Raw genomic sequence first — 18285 nt, 5'->3', positions numbered from 1 at the left:
GTCCTGGCACAGTCTGGATCCTTTTGGTGTGTTCTGGGCTTGAGGAAGTTTGCTTCTGGTGATGAGGTTGGCGAGGTTCGGTGCTTGTCTGAAGGCTAGGATGGGTGGCTCCTATCCAATCTCCAATTGGATAGGAGCCAATTGGACTCTCTCTCCAATCTCTCAGTCCTGATCCTCAAGGGAAACTTACACAACGCTTCCCAGAGACGAGCCTATGAGCTCCATTTCATCAACCTGCTGGATACTAGAGATCATGGACTAAACATAGACATTGGATTTTTGATACATTATAATCTGCCTGGCAACTGACTCCCCAGCCCAGCCCAGCCCAGCCCCTGGCTTCTTTACTTTTCATTCCATCCAGGAAGAGCACACACCAACTGCTGCAGCTTCCTTAGCCTGATGAAGGGTTTTTGAACCCGAAAGCTTGCTTAATAACTATTCTCCAACCATTTGGGTTGGTCTAGTAAAAGAGATCAAATTCACCCAAGGAACCTTGTCTGCCTTAGTCTATGGTTGACTTCTATCAACTAATTCCATAATTTCATCAAAAATCAGATTTTTTTATAACCTATTTTTTATAAAAGCATATTGATTTATATTGTGCTTCTATCCTTTATTCTTTGGTAGCAGTGTCCTATATCAGCTTTTGATATTATTGATATTAGGATATTGATATTAATAGTACTGATATTAGGTTAACTGCCATATTATTTGGGTAATCCTGCATGTCTTTTTGAGTGTTGACACAACATTAGCACTTCTGCAGTTACCTGGAGTTTTTACGGTCTTCCAAAAACTATTAACTGTCAATAAATTTAGGCCATATATTTCCTGAGATTATTCTAAAAGTGGTGGAGTGTTGGTTATCCAAAGCTGCTGATTTCAAATATTTATCCCTGGTAGATTGTTTGACATGCTCCTTAGTTACTAGTGGACTGGAAAGTGTGGTATTTTCTCGTCTTTTCAAATAAAGAAAGCGTGTAAAGAAATATTTATTGAACATGTCTTTCTCTTATCATTAAGAATGTTACCATACACAGGCAATAGGTCTATTCTGTTTTTAGGATTTCTTTTGTTTCTACTCTACTTATGACTCCTTGTAGGCCTTAGTCCCACTAAATGTATTTTATTTTCTTGATGTCTGTAGCTTCTCAATACTTCCAGACTCTTAATTTGTATTGTTGCCTCCCATCTCCTTTTCACATTTATTTTATATTATTTTTTACTTTTCAATTGCTTCAGTAACTTCCCTACTGGCCCAGGATGCCCTTTTTAATTCAAATTTATTGGGTTTTATGTATTTATGTTTACTTTTTGATTATGGCACTGGGTTTTTTGGTAATCCAATACATTCTTCTTTAAGAACTTTCCATTTCATTTACACTTTTCTATCTACATTTTTCTTCTTGACAACTTCATTTTTTAATTTTACTCCACTTTGAAAACAAGGTTTACTTCTGAAGGTGTTAATTGCAAAGTTTAGGGTTTTTTTCAAAATAGCTGTTGTCCAGTGTTCATGTTATGCACTGAATAAAAACAGTCTTGTTTTCTTTTCCATATACATGTTTTTATTAATGTGTATGGTCTTGAGAAACTGACTGGTAAGGTGGTTAAGCACTAAGGTAACTGTTCTTGAAAAGTGAGACATTTTGGAAGTGACCCTGAAATATTTAGTGTGATAGATACACTTGGTATACTGTTGTTGCCTATAAGAAGCTTACAGCGGGCTGTGTAAAACTGGGTATATATTAAGAGCTGCTTTATTAAAAGCTGGCCAGATGTGTAAGGATGCAAACGTGGCATGTATCCTCCTTAATTTATGGTGCAGCAAGTCCATAATCTTACCCTTTGTGTCCTTGCTGCTGCGGTCCTTGAGTTTTCACGGAAGGGCAGTATACACAGTATTCCAGTAGCAGTTGCATCTGTGCAGAATTTGGACATGGTATAACCTTCTGTTTGTACCTGATATATTCCCTTGATTAGACCTTTTGGCCATTGTGTTGCACTGGGAGCTTAAGCTTACCTGATTATCCACCATAACTCCTAGGAGATCCTTATCAAAGTCACTGCTTGATAATGTCCTCCATTCTGTAAATGTAGCCCAAATTCTTTATCCCAGATTGTTGACCTTACATTTGACCAAATTAAAATGTGTATTGTTTTTACCCAGTTTAGCCAGAGAACCATATTGCACTTTGTTAGTGTTCTCTTCTCTTCATTATGTATCAGTTTCTTAATCTTCTCATAATTTGTAAATTTCATCAATGATGGGTTTTGTGTCTTCTTCCAGGACACTGGTAAAAAGTTAAATAGCAAGGGGCCAAAAATGATCACTGTGGAACCCCACTAGAAACACAGCTTCTTGAAAAAGATTCCCTTTTACCCAGCTTTAATCCATTTTAATTTTTGCCACATTGATATTGTATCATCATTCTCTTAAACTGTTACAGTACAGAAGTTGAAGTATATTGTGTAATCCTATTGCCTTTAAATCAATTTTATAATAGAAAATTTAAAAAATCAAGTTAGTTTGTCAAGGTCTGTCTTACACCAAGATATGGGGTTGCGTGGACACACCCATAGATAGGCTGCAGATACAAGCAGACCTAGACAGGCTGGTATGTTGGGCAGAACAGAACCAGATGAGGTTCAACATAGAGAAATGCAGAGTGCTGTATCTTGGAAGGAAGAACCCACAGCATACCTACAAGCTGGGCATCGCTAACCTGACCAGCACTACAAAGGAAAAGAATCTGGGGGCAACAGTAAACCACAGTATGAATATGAGCTGGCAGTGCGATGCAGTAGCCGCTAGGGCCAATAACACTCTGGCATGCATCAATCAATGCATCTCCAGTAAATCCAAAGAAATGTTTCTCCCACATTACTCAACGTTGGTACGGCCACAGCTAGAGTATTACATCCAGTTCTGGGCGCCACGCTTCAGCAAGGCTCTGCGAAAGCTCAAGAGGGTCCAGAGAAGGGCCATCTGCATGATCAGGGACTTGCATGGTAAGCCATTTAAGGAGAGGCTGAGGGATCTCAGACTCTTCAGCCTAAAGAAAAGAAGGCTGAGAAGGACACCTGATTGCAGCTTAATACTATATCAGAGGTGTACATCAGGGGCTCTGAACAACTGTTCACCAGGGCTCCCTGGGGGAAAACTAGAAACAACATCCACAAACTCCTAGAAGATAGTTTCAGGCTGAACATTAAGAAAAACTTCTTCACAACTAGGGTGTCCAGACTATGGAACAAGCTCCCCCAACAGGTGATACAATCATCTACCCTAGAGATCTTCAAGAGAAGACTGGACAGTCACCTGGCTGGGGTTGTCTGACCTCAGATGTCTCTCCTGCTCATGCAGGGTGCTGGACCCAATGATTCTTCAGGGTCCCTTCCAGCCCTATGATTCTATGAGTCTATAAATCCATGATTTAATGGCATTTATTATATTTCCTTCTCTTACTTCCCCTCTAAGTGAGGTTTGCTTGTTTGTTATGCAATGTGACCTTCTTGATTCTTGGATTATGGTTTGTGGAGCAGTTAGTAAAACACTCAAGTAGTTTCCTATTATCTTTCATATTTTTTCTTTACATTCTTTCTACTGCCAGCTTTCACTCATAATTGATCTCACCTTTATTAAATTGCCCCCTTTTAAGGCACTAACTGTGTGAGTATGTCTGTGTGTGTTAGGTGGAACTGTCCCATGCACCTCTTGTTTCCAGGAGGAATTGGCAGAGTGGGGGAAGGGAATCACTAGAACTGGGACTGGTAATGTTGTGCCTGGCAGAGTCTGTGTCCTCCTGTGCTAGCTCACTCTATCCTCAAGTCACACAAGTACCAGCACCGGACAAACTGGACATGGAGCTCCTCAGGCCTGCTGCTCCAAAATGTGCCTACTTAGGTGGGAGGAGCAGGGCATGCCAGGTCCATGGAGCAGTGACTTCAGATCTCCCCTGCAGCTGGACCCTGCTGGGTCTCAGGAACAGGAGTTGGAGGAGAAGAGGTGGTATCCTTGCAGGGGAAGTTGGAATCTTCTGGTGATGTAGGAAGGCTGCTTCTTGAGGACACAGGGTGTGGGAGCAGCACTAAATGGAATGATTTAACCCCTGCGTGGTGCTGCCCTGGCCAGCACCAAGCACAGGGAGCTATAACCGTTGGCATGGTGACATTGAAGGGTTGTAGCAACTGAAAAGTAGCCTCTTCTATCATTAATCAAAGCCCATGTACGGACCGAGGGCTTCTTATTGCAAGGAGCATCTAGGGTAGAAGGCAACTCCAGAAGATCCCCTGCTCTATTCCCCCATCCTGCTGTCCCCTGTTATCTAATTTCAGAAATGCAGCTGAAAACTGGTTCTGGAATCGGCCCAGGAGAGAGTGAGAATGTGCAAGGAGGCAAGAGCGTCACCAGTGATTTTTAAAAAATAGTGAAGTCAGGGACCATCCCTACTTACAGACAGGGCCCTGGTCTTCGGAGCAGAAGCTCAGCACTTAAAGAAAACCAAGCCTCTTTAAAGTGTCTCAGCTGAATAGTGCAAAAAGTGGATTGCCTAGAGCAGTGATTCTCAACTGGTGCACCCCTGGGCCTCATACATTAAAGCTGGGCCAAATGGGTAGCATCTCTCCCTTGCTCCAAGAAAAGGGAACTCCCTCCATCTGCATCTGTAAAGGGTGCTGCTAAATTTAAGAGAAGTTATAAAGAGTGCCTTGAACCTAAAATGGTTGAGAAGCACTTTAATAGAGAATCTCCAATGAACATAGTCTATGTTGCATAGCTGAAGATCCCTTTGTGGGTATCTTTTCTTTGTTTTTTCTCCTGGGTTAGGCTGAGCAGCCATTTGTGAGTGAATACTTCTCTCTTGTTTGAACAGCTTAGTGTCCAGAAATATATTCTTCAGTTTCCATGTTAAGGACCTAATAAGGTTTAGAAAATTTTAGCTGTATGAGATTTCCCCTTGTTCTCTCTCCTTCATAGTCACAGCCCAGCCATCCTCTTTTTGTCTCCAAACACCCTAAATGTCATCTTGACCTCTTGCCTCTTGTTACAAACTTCCAAGCCTCCCCTTGCTGCTTCTGTGATTCTTTGAATTTGGGGTTGGGATGTTTTCTTAATCTGATTGTCCAAGAACTCGGCCCATGATGCTTGGTAGTGTTTATACTTGTCCTTTCCATCACAGTCTTTTCTGCCAGTGCAGCCACCAAGTTTGTATGCAGGTTTCTGTCTTAGTGCTAGTTGGCTTCACGGAGAAAAGAAAGTAAAGCACGGTGCCAATATTCAGAGTACAAGCAGTGTTCTATGGCTGGCCACTATGGTATTGCATGTTCCTGGGTATAATTCTACATGCCTCTTGTATTCTTTTTCCAGATTCCCATTTGCACAGAAATTTACCTGGCAGGAGATTTTATTGCTCAGCTGCATTTCTTCTCAACAGAGAGGGAGTAACTACTTGGATATCAACAAACTAGGCTCATCAGACCCTAGGGTCTTAGCCACACCTGTTCAGAGGCCTGCAGTCCGCGTAGATAATTCTTATGGAAAACACGTATCAAATAAACTTCTGTAACCTCCAAGCACAGGTTTGGCAGCTGTGCCCTACAAACTTCCCTGTTTTATGCTCTTCTTTGTGTAAAAGGTGCAAATCTACCCTAGCTTCCAAAAGAAGTGATCATCCTCTAGTTGTTGGCTTACTTGCTAGATGCAGAACTTGAAAAATTCTTGAGTCCTTTTTATGATGTGTGAAGATTCTTGAAGGGGAAAAAACTTCTGGGGTCTTTGTTCATCCTTCTGCATCTGTTTGTGTAGTTCTTTGCCAACTTCATTAGCGTCATGACTGCTTCTGTTCTTACAATGCAGTACTTGCTCATGCAGTGTTTGGCAGAAAGTCTCTAAAAGCAGTCTTGTATTGTAGCTTAATGGCTGCTCTGTGGACAAGATATGATTAGCACCTGCATACTGTAGTGTATTGTTCCTTCACTATCCCAGCCTTCCTTGTTGCTTCTGGCCATCTATTTTGATGCTTTTTTTCCCATCTGGGTGATGCTGCTATCCAGACCCAGCATCCACACTGTATGGAAACAAATATACAGGGAAACACACACCAAAGTTTACCCTGGATTTTTTTTACCATAGGTACACCAGTATGAACACCTATCTCATTAATCTTTTAAAACTGAAGATTAGACCTTAGCTATGTGGCTGACATCCTGTCAGGTTTGGAAGCTACTGATTGGGGAGTACTGGTATGTCACCAAAACTCTTGAGTGCCATTTGTCTGGTTAATGCTGAAGAACATGCCTGGAGTCTATGCTTATATGGCCAAACCATGCAAAAAAATGAACCAGATAAAGGAGGTTTCCCCCCATATGTTTGTAGGCAGAGGAAAAAGAGACTGTACTACTGTATTTCACAAGGTTTTTAATCCAGTAGCTATATAGTATATGTTAAACTTAGTGGGTTTATTAGTGGGCATGTCTACATGTGCCCCTACTGAATCATTGTTACTGCAGTCAATTAGTACATCCTTTTGGAAATACTAATGTCAGTGCAGTAACAGTCTGCACCGCAGTGTGCCAGTGGCACACAGTTTTTAATCCACTGCATCACTGTAGAAACGCACTGTAACGAAGGACGTGTTGCTACGGCGATGTAGTTGCGGCATTACGGTTTGTGCCTGCCAATGCCACAGTGCAGTAGCACATTGCTATGGCAACGTAGCATTACATGTAGATGCATGTACCCAGTGAATACTTTCTTTCAGTCTCAGTAGATATTATTTATTCCTTCTTCCTTCTTAGTCTTCAGTCTCTTAGTACTGGTTATTTATCAGTTTTTTATTTATTGTCCTGTTATTTTTAACAATTCAAAAGTTCAGCTGGAGTGATTACTATATTTAGTAATGTATGTAACATGGCATTTCCTTTTCCTGGGAAACAGTTCCTCCTCTCCCCCCCAAAAAAAAGCATCTGTTTGTAAAAGAAAATAATTGGCAGATGATGTTGTGTTGTTTTTTTATGAGACTTATGAAAAAATAGAATTCTGTATTTATCTATGTGAAAAGTGTGCTTTAGTACAAAGGCATTAGAAGTATTTGGCACTTCTAAATACCTCCTCCGTTCTTCAGAAACTGCCTTGCAACAGCAGTGTTATTTCTTAAATACGTTGAATTTTTAGAAAATGAAATCCTTAAAATTATCACTTTACATATTGGCTTGTAGATAATCTACTCTCAAACATGAAAGAATATTTACACTGAAATCTCATTTTCTGTTATCTTTCTAAGGTTTTCAGCACTTATTCAAATGAAGAATATGATAGGCGCAATGAAGAAGTTGATCCAGTAGCAGCATCAGCAGAATATGAACTTGAGAAAAGGGTGGAAAAAATGGAAGTGTTTCCTGTAGAAATTGAAAAAGGTGCAAATTAATTATCGAATATTTGCTAGAGAAAAGTAATTTCTTTTATATACAGACTGAAGCACTTTTCAAGTGGGCTTCTATGACATTTAGGTCTTAATAGTTTAAAGATTTAGGTACGTGCTTAGTTTCACATTTGTGAATGGCTTGAATTCATTGGAACAACTTGCAAGGACCAGTCTCTGTAATGTAATTATAAGGTAAATGTAATTGAGGTAAATGGAACTTCAACAGTTTATACTACCAGAGGATTTATTTGGGTCATTTAATAGCTCAGAAGCATAAACTTCAGAATGCAATCCACTAGGCAGTCATTTACAGTGTGGTGGGATCTAAGTAGAAAATGTATTCAGTAATGTTAATCTCTCTCTCCACAATTCCCATACAACTGGTGTTCGAAGGCATTGCTGTCCTGGAGCATTTTAAGCAACTAGGACTTCAGTCTTGTATAAGGGGTTTTTCGTCCTGCTGGGAACAAGCCAGTCTGCGTTCTTTCGTTACTTACTGACTTAAATATATTTTACCTTAGTCTGATTAAGTATAGATAAGGAATGGGGCATGTTTGTTTATAACTGGTGAGTATGATTTATGGCAACTATATTATAAAATATGTGGTGGCTGTTGTTGGGATTTTTTAACCCTACAGGTGATAGTGGCCTAGGCATCAGTATTATAGGAATGGGAGTCGGTGCAGATCAGGGATTGGAAAAACTAGGAATTTTTGTGAAAACAATAACAGAAGGTGGAGCTGCACAAAGAGATGGGCGGTAAGTTTTCAGTTAGGTCTTTCATACCATTTTGTTACTGATCTTGCATGATATATAGTCAAGTATTCTTCAGTAAAATACATATATAATCCAGTATAAAAATGAGGGTGTAGTAGCAGAGCAGGAAAAGTATCTCATGGCTTCATTGGCATGAGGTCAAGCCCTACCCTGGACTTGTGCCAAAGGCAGCCTCCAGTTGCCCCAGCTGGAAATGGATATCTAGTCATTGAGTTTAGGTGATCAAAGGCAGTCAGACAGTGCTAGCCACAGTGCTTTCTTGTGTGCCATCAGCTATAGAAATGGGTGTATCTTAGCCATAGTAGCCCAGTGAGATAATATGCTTAGGTAGACTTTTGACCTTTTGAATATTATATAATTACTCTATTTTGAGATATACAGGGGAAAAGTTACAGAACGTCTGTTACATCTGACAAAGCCTCGGGCTCTTGCCTGAGACAGGGTATGCCTCTGTACTGGTTAGTCTCTAAGGTGCCATCCTTCCCTCCCTTCTGTTACAGAATCTTGAAATACAAATATGACATGTATTCTGCTTTCATGACACTACAGTAATTAGTCAAGTAACTGGCATAGTAATTTTTATTATATTTAAGTGCTCCAATCTTGCTGAAAATTACTCGTATTCCATAATACAAAGGACATTGTATAGTGCAGCATATTTTAATGAAAGCACTGAAAATGTCCTTTAACTTTCATCAGTTTGGTATTCAGCTAGTCTAAAAAAACCTCTAAAGTCTTTATTGAACAAGCCAAATTTAATATCAAATCTCAGTTGGTTTAATTCGTCATAATTCCTTGGTTGCAGTGGCATTTGGTGTATGCCAGTTGAACATTTAGCCCTTCTCCATCTTGCACCTACTCACTTTAGATAAAATCAAGGAGAATAAATCCCCATGTTTCAGTGCTTATCTCAATCACTGTTTATGTGGGTCATGAAGAAATGTGTCCTGTAATTAAATTATTCTTTGCTTTTCTGTTTAGAGGGTTTCTTGCAGCATCATTTTTAAGCATCTGGCAAGGACAGCTGTCAGAGATAGCAAAATAGGCTAGATGGATCATTGGGCTTGATCTGATATGGTAATTCCCATGAATAATGTTGAAAAAGTTAAGTGCAGCCAAATAAATATCATATTTGTTTAGTTGTATTTTGACCTGGAGTTTTTTTTAGCAAAAGCCTATGTAGTCTAGTCTACAATAAGCAAAATAAAGACTGCATCTGTGCCGAATAATTTTGCTAGCAAAACTTTTAGTTAATGCGTGTATGTTAATATGAACATAAGGGGGAATATTTAAACTTTTCCAGTCACATTTTGTTAGTCACCATACATCTTTCTGTTCCAAACAGTTATTACCATTACAAATCATAACTTATGTCTGCTTAGCATACCCATGAAAATACATGTGCTATATGCATGGACATAGCATTTCCCCACAAATGATGTGGTTAACAGAGAGCAACTACCAGAAAATAAACAACTAAAACTATGATGAAGGAAAATATACTTTTTAAAAAAGTAATAATTAAAAGAAAAGAAAATACCATATTTACTCAAATATAAGACAGCCCTGATTATAACTTGACCCTCCAATAATTAGATTCTATATATGGAACATTTTTAGAGTTGATATAATTTTCCAGGTATAGAATCTAATTATTAGAGGTTTGTGTTGAATTTATTAGTCTCCCACTGCTACAGCAAGGAAGATAAACCTGGGGGGGGTCAGGTAGCCCCTTTGTCCTCTCCCTCCCCCCTCTCTGCCACCAATTTCTCCTGTAGCTCCTACTCTCCCTGAGCGCACAGAAGTGAGGAACAAATTTGAAAAAACTGATGTTGGAATAAACATAGCTGTAGCAGTTTGCATATAGTACCCATAGACTTAGTTTATCCAGAATTGATGTATTTTACCTTTTTTGAAGCTGTTAGAAGTTTATCCATGGACACACTTTTAAGCAGCCCTTTTGTACTTATTTAGAGAGAGTACAAATTCTGTTATGGTATCCAAAGCCAAAAAACTCCTGATTTACCACATAAGTTATTGGGCTGGGCCTCACCAGAGTCGACAGCATTTCAAACTATGTCAGTACTAATCAATATCAATACCTGTGTTTTCCAGATCTTGCCCCCAAAAGACCCATGTGGTAATTAGCCACCCCACTCATGACTGGAACTGAGCATTCTTGTCATGATTCCTAGGATCCTCCAAAACTTTATATGCAGATGAGACATAGGGCAGCCTGGTCTGGCTTCACCTCATGGAGTGTGGGGCCACACTAATCATGTGACAGGCTGAGAGAATGGACGGCAGAGGGATTCTGGGTAAACGGTTTAGTGTCCCGTTTGTTGATATTTGCCAGACATTTAAAACTGGTGAAGAATTAGGAATAATGGAAATGGGGAAAAAAAGGTGCAGCTCAGCTGTGGGAGTGAAGAAGTCAAAATGTATTCATTTTAATGGCTCACCATGACTTGAACAAGAGTTGGTGCTCAGAGGCACTGTGCTTAAGGGGCATTACCATATGTCTTATTCAGATGGGCTGCATTAACTTATCTCCCATATGGGCTATGTGATTTATTGCTTCTTGGTCTCTTGTAGGCTGAGATCAAGCATAGCTGCTTCAGTGGTCTGTTGCCTGGCTGAGATCACTTTAGAATGGCGTTGTGTAGTAGTTGGTGCAGACCTGTCCAATGCACTGTGGACCGGAGACCTTACAAGAGTCTACTATAGTCTCCCAGTGGAGGATCTTGGCTACACACCTACTTCATGGAAATGGGAGATCCCTCACTAGCTGCTCCTTTGGCCAGTTGGCTAAGGGCAAGTGAGACTTGGGGGCATCCAAACCCCAAGGTCTCCGCACTTGGGTCTGCATGTAGGATGCCTGCCCATGGATTTGGGAGTATCTGAAGCCCTAGGCTGAAGAGTCTGGGATGGAAGATACTTGCTGGTGGTAGCACCACGTGGACTTGAACGATTGAGTTCTGCTCAGTCAATAGGATTCAGAACTGATTTTGCTAATTTGACCTGTAACACAAAATTTAATTTTAAAAAAGTGTTTCATAGTCATGCTCAGCATTGGCTGCATTTAATTAACTGCATAATTGGTTTCCATTATTGGGCATGTGCTGCTTTTAGCAGCAGTTCATAGATAGGCAATGTATTTAATGAGGTTTCCTAGTATGCGAATGTAAAATGAGGGGCTTTTTCCTCATGTTGACTGGGGGAGAAAGCCACATCTTATATTCGAGTAAATATGGTAAATCAATCTCCTATTCCTTAATTCTTCTAGCAATGGACTTTTGGGACCCCCATAATTGTCAGTTTAAATATTTGTAAATTTCAAGGCATGTTTATCAATATAGAGATAATGTGTTATACCAAAATCTTTTTATTGACTTTATGGCTAAATATTTAATGATTTATTTTTCAGAATCCAAGTAAATGATCAGATTGTTGAGGTTGATGGTACAAGTCTAGTAGGAGTAACTCAGTTTTTTGCAGCCAGTGTACTAAAAAAGACCAAAGGCACAGTCAGGTGTGTATATATTATTGTTATAAATTCTAAAATGTTAGCTTTTAAGTTATCCAGATTTTTATTAATATAGAAAGTTTTGTGTAAATTTAAAAAAAATAACAGAACTTGACACTAAAGGCAGCAGTGTAGTTTGCTATGATATATTAATCAGTACTCACCTTGCACTACTTGGTGACTTGTAAGTTTTTGCCTCCTAGATTTCTGATAGGAAGAGAGAAACCAGGAACTCAGAGTGAAGTAGCCCGTCTCATTAGTGAGACTTTGGAGCAAGAGAGGAGTCTGTATGAGCAGCACTACGGCCATGATGATGCAGAACAGGTATAAAGCAGTCGGTGCCTGCATTTCTTTAAATGTGGTATTTATGTAGAACTATTTGCATATATATTTTTGAACATGTATGAACCATCTCTTTGAACCAAAAGCTTGGGACAACAAAGGAAAAAGTGCAAAGTTTATAACTTAATATTGTCATTCCACATGATAATGAGGTAGTGACAGAAAGAGAAATCTCTTTTGCTACAGATTGAAAGGCATGAATTTTGAGCCTTGTTCCAGACCTGTCTAGGGCTGCCTGCATTTGACTCAGGTATTCACGAGTACCTGGGTCATTCAGGCTGGGAAGCTGAACATATCCAAGTGTGATGCATCACCCCCTTTTGTGCTGTAGGCTGTTGAAAATGGTTTGCCTTAACCAAGTTAACCCAAGTGGCTGTTAGGCTCAGATAGCACTTCGACATTTTTTGACACTGCCACCAGTCCTCAGTCTGATACCCAGGAGGCAACTTGAAGGGATGAAGTTAATTAAAAAGATCAATTCTTTCCTTTTTCTGTTTGTAGAATTCTTATATAAGATGTTCACAGGCATCTTAAAGCAGCATTATAATATTAGAAAATTGTTCAATTAAAAAGAACAAAGAATAAGTGCTAGTCAGGAGAAAAGCTGTATTTATGATTTTTTTTTTTGGGTTGTTCTCCCGCCCTGGCGGGGGGTCGGGCTAGAAGATCTATTAGGTCACTTCCGACCCTGAAACTATGAAACTATGAAACTATGATTTATGATTTTGGATTTCTTGTGTATTTAAGAAAGATCTTTTTTGTTGGTTATAAAACAAAGCACAGATCTTTCTTCACTAATGTTTTTGTTTATTGTCAGGATGATGACTATGATGATGATGAAGATACTTTTGAGTCACATTTACATGGAAAATCTGTGGAAGTTTTTTATCTTCCTGAAAACGAAGATATGAATTTACCCCTGGATATGGATTCAGCACAACTTCTTCTTAAATTTAAAGAGGTAATTGTATTTAATGGTACTACATTATTTAAAGTTGTTACATGTTATCTGTGGTGCACCTAGGAGCATTTTAATCTTATAAGATTAATATTAAACTTCCTTCTATTCCTATTTGTCATACTCTCTTTCCTCTAACTACGAATTGTCTCTTGCAACTTTCTTTTCAAATTTAAGGATTTTATCACATTAGGCATTTTAAATAGTTATTGGATAAACAGTCCTCATAGCAGTGTCTGGAACCCCTAGAGCTCCTTTGAATTTTTCTTGTACACCAATTTGAGTGCTCTAATTACTGTGCTGCAATGCAATGCTGCCACTTTTTTCCTGGCCCAATGAATCTTGCATTTTTTTTGCTGTACAGTGGCACAGTTTCAAAAGGAAAACGGAGTGTGTCTCCATGCCTGTACAGCCCACATGTTATAAAGGCACACTCCAGGTAGGTAAGAGATGAGCATTTGAATCTACAGTGTTTGAATCTGAAGTGTCTTCAGGCAAAAGACAACATGAAAGGTCTCTTACATCCTGGCTGAGTGCTTTAGTCACTCCTGCTGTGTATTATGAGTGACCCCTGCTCTGTAGTGAAAGACTTTCTAACTCCAGAAGAGAATTTAGGGCTGTGAATCTCAGTCTGATGCAGACACCTCTCTGAAGCCCAGTTAAGTGGTTAAGTCCCAAGAGAAGCGTAAGATGCAGCCCTCTTTGTTTTTTGTTGGCTAGTTTGGATGGTTCCCACTCAGACATTGCGGTGCTGAGTATCATAACACCTTACTTTTAGGCTGTGTCTTCTGTAGTTAAATCAACAGCTAGAATTAGGAGTTAGGTATAGTGGGAAAATTAAGCATCTCAAAATGGTACTCATAACAGTTAGCACTTCTAAGGGGATTGATGCACATTACATTTGTAGTGTCCACACACTTACATCATCAGTAACACCACAAAAATGGCAAATCTGCCCCAGAAATGTTCTGGAAGTTTTCAGAGGACCTTCTCTGTAGCCCTCTGTAGTGTGAACAGTTGGATCTAGCACTGAGTGGGGTCTTGGCCCCACAGCAATCCACAGTCTTCTGCTCTCCCTCCCCACTGGGCTCAGCCACAGTGAGCTGCCATAGAGCCATTCTGGTGGCAGTGGTGGTAGGAGAGAGGACAGCTGCTGAGCAGCAGTAGCTGTCAAGTACAGCCTCCTGTTGCTTGCAGGGTCAGCAAGGGCAAAGAGAGCAGCTCTTCTGGACTCCACATGCAGTGAGCAAGAGGGGACAAGGGAGTAGTCTTTGACAGCTCCTGCTTCCAGTATCAGCTGCCATCTGATCACTGACAACCTGCCCTCCTTCCCAGCAGGGAAATGAGCATGCTGTCAATGATTGGGGTCACTGACAGGCTCCCCAGAGAACAGGGGAAACAAGGGAGTGCAGCCCCTTTGGTGGAGAGCTCACCTTTGAGCAAACTTTATAATGTTCCAGCCAGGGGGCTGTGTACATATGCACGCTGCTACAGCAGTATAAATTAACATGTGTCCATTGATTCAGTGTTTTTTGTGGACCCTAGCCCCTTAGATTACTTTTTTTTTTTTTTTTTTGAGAAAAATACACTGTGCCCAAGAGCTTTGCTACCTTGAGATGGCACTGGTGTGAATAGTTGCATGAGGTTTTATCTATAGAGGCTGATGATGTTGCTCTTGATCAGTGGTGCTCACTGTTTTAGAGGGGTGGGTTGGGTCTTTGCAACTTGGCTGCACCACAAGACACCACTCTCTTGGGGAAGGTGGGAGGGGGAAGGGTGTCTATCAGTGTCAGGGAGGGGGAGGACAAAGGAAGAGAGCTTACCTTCCAGGGCAGGAGGAAGGGAGAGAGCTCTGGTAGACAGGGCCTGCTGTAGTGGAGGAGAGAGAGCAGGAGGGCTGCAGAGTAGATCAGCAGCATGGCAAAGGGCAGGAAGGGGGACACATCCTACTGCGTGAGCAGTAGGTTGAGCACCACTGTTCTTGATAGTACTAGACAAGTTATTAATGGAATTCAGATTTCAGACTTTAAATCCTTAAAGACCATTTTCAATTTTCATAGGTTAGTAAGTATGGTAGGAGTCTGACAAATCATAATGCGATTTCCTTGCATAAATACCATGCCTGTTGCTGGAAAATGACTAGGTAAAATCCAAACTCTGATAACAAATCTAAAGTGTTGACTCATGAATTTACTCACTTCAGCAATTCTTTGGCATTCTGTGCTTCACAAGAAATTGGCTTCTTCCAAATCAAGTGACTCTCAACCAGGGTGCTGGGACACCCTGGGGTGCCACAAGATCTTTTGAAAGGTGCTGCAAAGTGAGAGGAGGTTCAGGCTTCTCCTGACCTGGTTGCTACCCTGCCCCCACTGCTCAGCCCCTCTACAAGGAGGTAAGCGCTGTAATAAATAAATTAGTTTTTGAAATGGGGTGCTGCTCAACTCACAGACGTTACGCAAGCATGCCTCGGGTCACACCAGGGGTGCCTTGGGGCTAAAAACATTGAGAAACACTCTTCTAAATCATACATTGAATGTGAAAATTAAGAGTTCCATAGTTATCTTCAGTGAATATTCTACTGGCAGAGTAGCAAACTTTTCAAGGTGTGGTAATAATTAGGTAACTTAAATGAAGCCTTTTTCTACTTCCCATAATCCCTTTGACATATCTTGCACATTAACCACGTGGCTCAACTGCATGATGAAAATGCTTATGAATGCTACTAGTAAAAATGCTTCAACAACTGAATTTTCATTTGATTTTTATATTTATTATTTTCCCTAGTATAAAGGACTGACTGCTGAGTTTCAATGTTATTGTTATCTTCAAATAAATCAGATAAAAGAAAAAGGTCATCATTATTTTATTTTAAATTAGTTAGGAATATTATAACACCTATAATCTTTTTTTAACTTTGTATGTTAAAAACATTATATCATATAATATGTTAAGACCTGATTCTCCTCTAAGTTGGTAAAAACATGAATAACTTAGATTAAGGAGTGAATGTAATGTATGTTAATGGACACTAATGCAAGCCTGGCTAGACTGAGTGGAGAATTAGGTCCTAAATAATCCATGATAAATTTAAAATGTATAAAAAGACATTTGAAATGTTTGTTGACAAAACTACTTTTCATTCCAGCTACAATTAAAGCATGCAGTTACAACAGCTGAAGTTAATCAACTGAAAGAGAAAGTAAGTACATTATTTTAAAATCTTTTAATATTAACATTTTTCATGGTAAGTTTCATGTTTTTGAGAAGAAAAAGTTAGAGTCCAAATGAAAGCTGATAGGCAGGGATCCTGGTTTTCTCTGTTAAAAAAAATTAAAACTTCTCTTAAAACTTCTCCGATTAACCCCCCCCCCCCCCCCATCCACGTTTTTCTGCAATTAAAAAACCCCCGTGTGTGTGTGTGTGTGTGTGTGTAGTAGCCAATTACCCATCAAGAATGGTGGGGGGCGGAAGGGGGCTGGGATGGAGTGCTGCCAGCTAACGGCCCACGCTGCCGCTGTTCTGCCTCGTGCAGAGAGTGGGGTGGCTGAGCCAAGGCCAGCGCTGCTGGCCTTGGCTCCCCCACCCTCTGTCTGCTCCTAGGCGCAGCTTCGGAATCAGGGCAGCACTGCCCCACACTTGGAGAACTCTGGCTGTTTCCATCAGCCAATCAGAGTGCAAATAAAGCATTATGGGCACAGTGTGTGTGTATGTATATGTATCGGTTGAACACATGTTTTTGATATATTTACAATTTTAAAGCAGTTTGGAAGCCTACCAGTGCCTCAATGACTATAATAAAATACATTCTAAATACCTATACATTTTGGCGTTTGATTTTGGGTTTTTTATCATGGAAAATCAGAGCTCCCCCTGCCTCCATTGCTCACCAGAATGCAGGTCCAGCTGCAGCTGTCCCCACTTCCACTGCTTGGTGGTTCTGAAAACCTCTGATGAGCCAATGCCCTGCCCATGCCATTGCCCTTCATTACCAAGCCACAGCCCCCTAGCTCTACTAGTGCCCCTTACTCCTCACCCCCAGCCCCCAACCCCTGCCCTCCAGCCCTGTTGGAGGGGGTACCCAGCTGCTAGGGCTATCAGGCCAGGTACTCAGGTCTGGAGCCCCCTCCTCCCTAGCAGCGCCTGAGCCCTGGCTGCCACCCATTGGAGATAGTAGCTGCTGTGGCTGGAGCAGACTTTGGAGCCCAGCTCCCCCTCCTTCATGCACGGCATGGCTGGAGTGGAGCCTGTGGTGGAGGTGGTACAGGCTGCTGTCTGCAGGCTCCTTGCCCTGCTGCCCTCCTCTCGGGCCTCCGTGGCCCAGTGGGTAAATCCAGGTGTGGCAGGCTGAGCAGGGCAGGAGGAGGCTTAGTGCTGCTGCTGGGAGCCCCACACTGCCATGGTGAGGTACCCCCTGCCTGCCCAGCAGCAGCAACGGTGGCAATGTGGAGTTATGCCCCCCACTGCTCCTGGGCGAGCAGGGAGCACCTTGTGATGGTGGCATGGGGCTCCCGGCGGTGACACCAAGCCTCCCTGCCCCACTTTGCCCTGCTGTGCTGTGTCCCACCTGCTGAGCTACGGAGGCCCTGTGGGGAGGGCATCAGGGTAGGGAGCCGCAAGCCCACAGCCACCAGCCTACGTCTGTCCTAACTCTGCACACAAATCTCAAGGGGGTATGTACCCCCCATGGCCCACCTGGGAGTGTGCACAGTGGCGGGGAGCCAGGTCCCCATCGTCCCCTTGATGAGCTGCCCACGGCTCGTTTCCACTCCTTAGCCAGACCCTATGGCTGCACATTCCTGCCCCAGGCCCTACGCACTGCCCCAGCTGAGCAGAGCCTCCAGCCCTGCCCAATTTCCTCCCTCCCTCCCTGCCTCCTTCCTTCCCTCCCTATGGGGGCCTCCATGCCCCCTGCCCTCCCCTCCCCTCCCCTCCCGATTTACCTGTGAGGAGTAGTAGAAGCTGCTCTCAAGCTGTCTGGCTGCCACGTACCACCTCCTGCCTGATCGCCCTGCTCCCACTCTCCCCAGCCCCTTATAGACTAGAATTCTCCCAGCCTGCAAGGGGAAACCTGCAGTTTCCCACGTTTTTCTCCTTTAAAGGAGAATATCTGTATTTTTCTCCTTGAAATGTGAAAATCTGAGTTTTACTGCATTTTTCCATGGCAAATGGAAAACTGCTGACACATCAGTTTTCCATTTGCCATGGGAAAATGCAGTAAAACTTAGATTTTTTTACTGCTGATACATCAGTTTTCC

The 18285-nt window shown here is 41.6% G+C and overlaps 1 protein-coding gene across 4 annotated transcripts in view; it reads left to right on the top strand.

The window, feature by feature from the left end:
* LOC102384507 (neurabin-1-like) overlaps positions 1 to 18285 on the top strand; it is an 83108-nt gene that overhangs the window by 15405 nt on the left and 49418 nt on the right. For all 4 annotated transcript variants that reach the window (XM_006020794.2, XM_006020793.2, XM_025200485.1 and 1 more), the window contains exons 2-7: positions 7287 to 7419; positions 8066 to 8186; positions 11632 to 11736; positions 11934 to 12054; positions 12890 to 13033; positions 16176 to 16229. In XM_006020794.2, the coding sequence (XP_006020856.1) occupies positions 7287 to 7419; positions 8066 to 8186; positions 11632 to 11736; positions 11934 to 12054; positions 12890 to 13033; positions 16176 to 16229 (678 nt within the window). The remainder of the gene's footprint in view (positions 1 to 7286; positions 7420 to 8065; positions 8187 to 11631; positions 11737 to 11933; positions 12055 to 12889; positions 13034 to 16175; positions 16230 to 18285) is intronic.

Source organism: Alligator sinensis, unplaced genomic scaffold (genome assembly GCF_000455745.1).
Source record: "Alligator sinensis unplaced genomic scaffold, ASM45574v1 scaffold321_1, whole genome shotgun sequence".
NCBI classification, from domain to species: Eukaryota; Metazoa; Chordata; order Crocodylia; family Alligatoridae; genus Alligator; species Alligator sinensis.
This window is presented reverse-complemented; position numbering and strand designations above follow the sequence as displayed.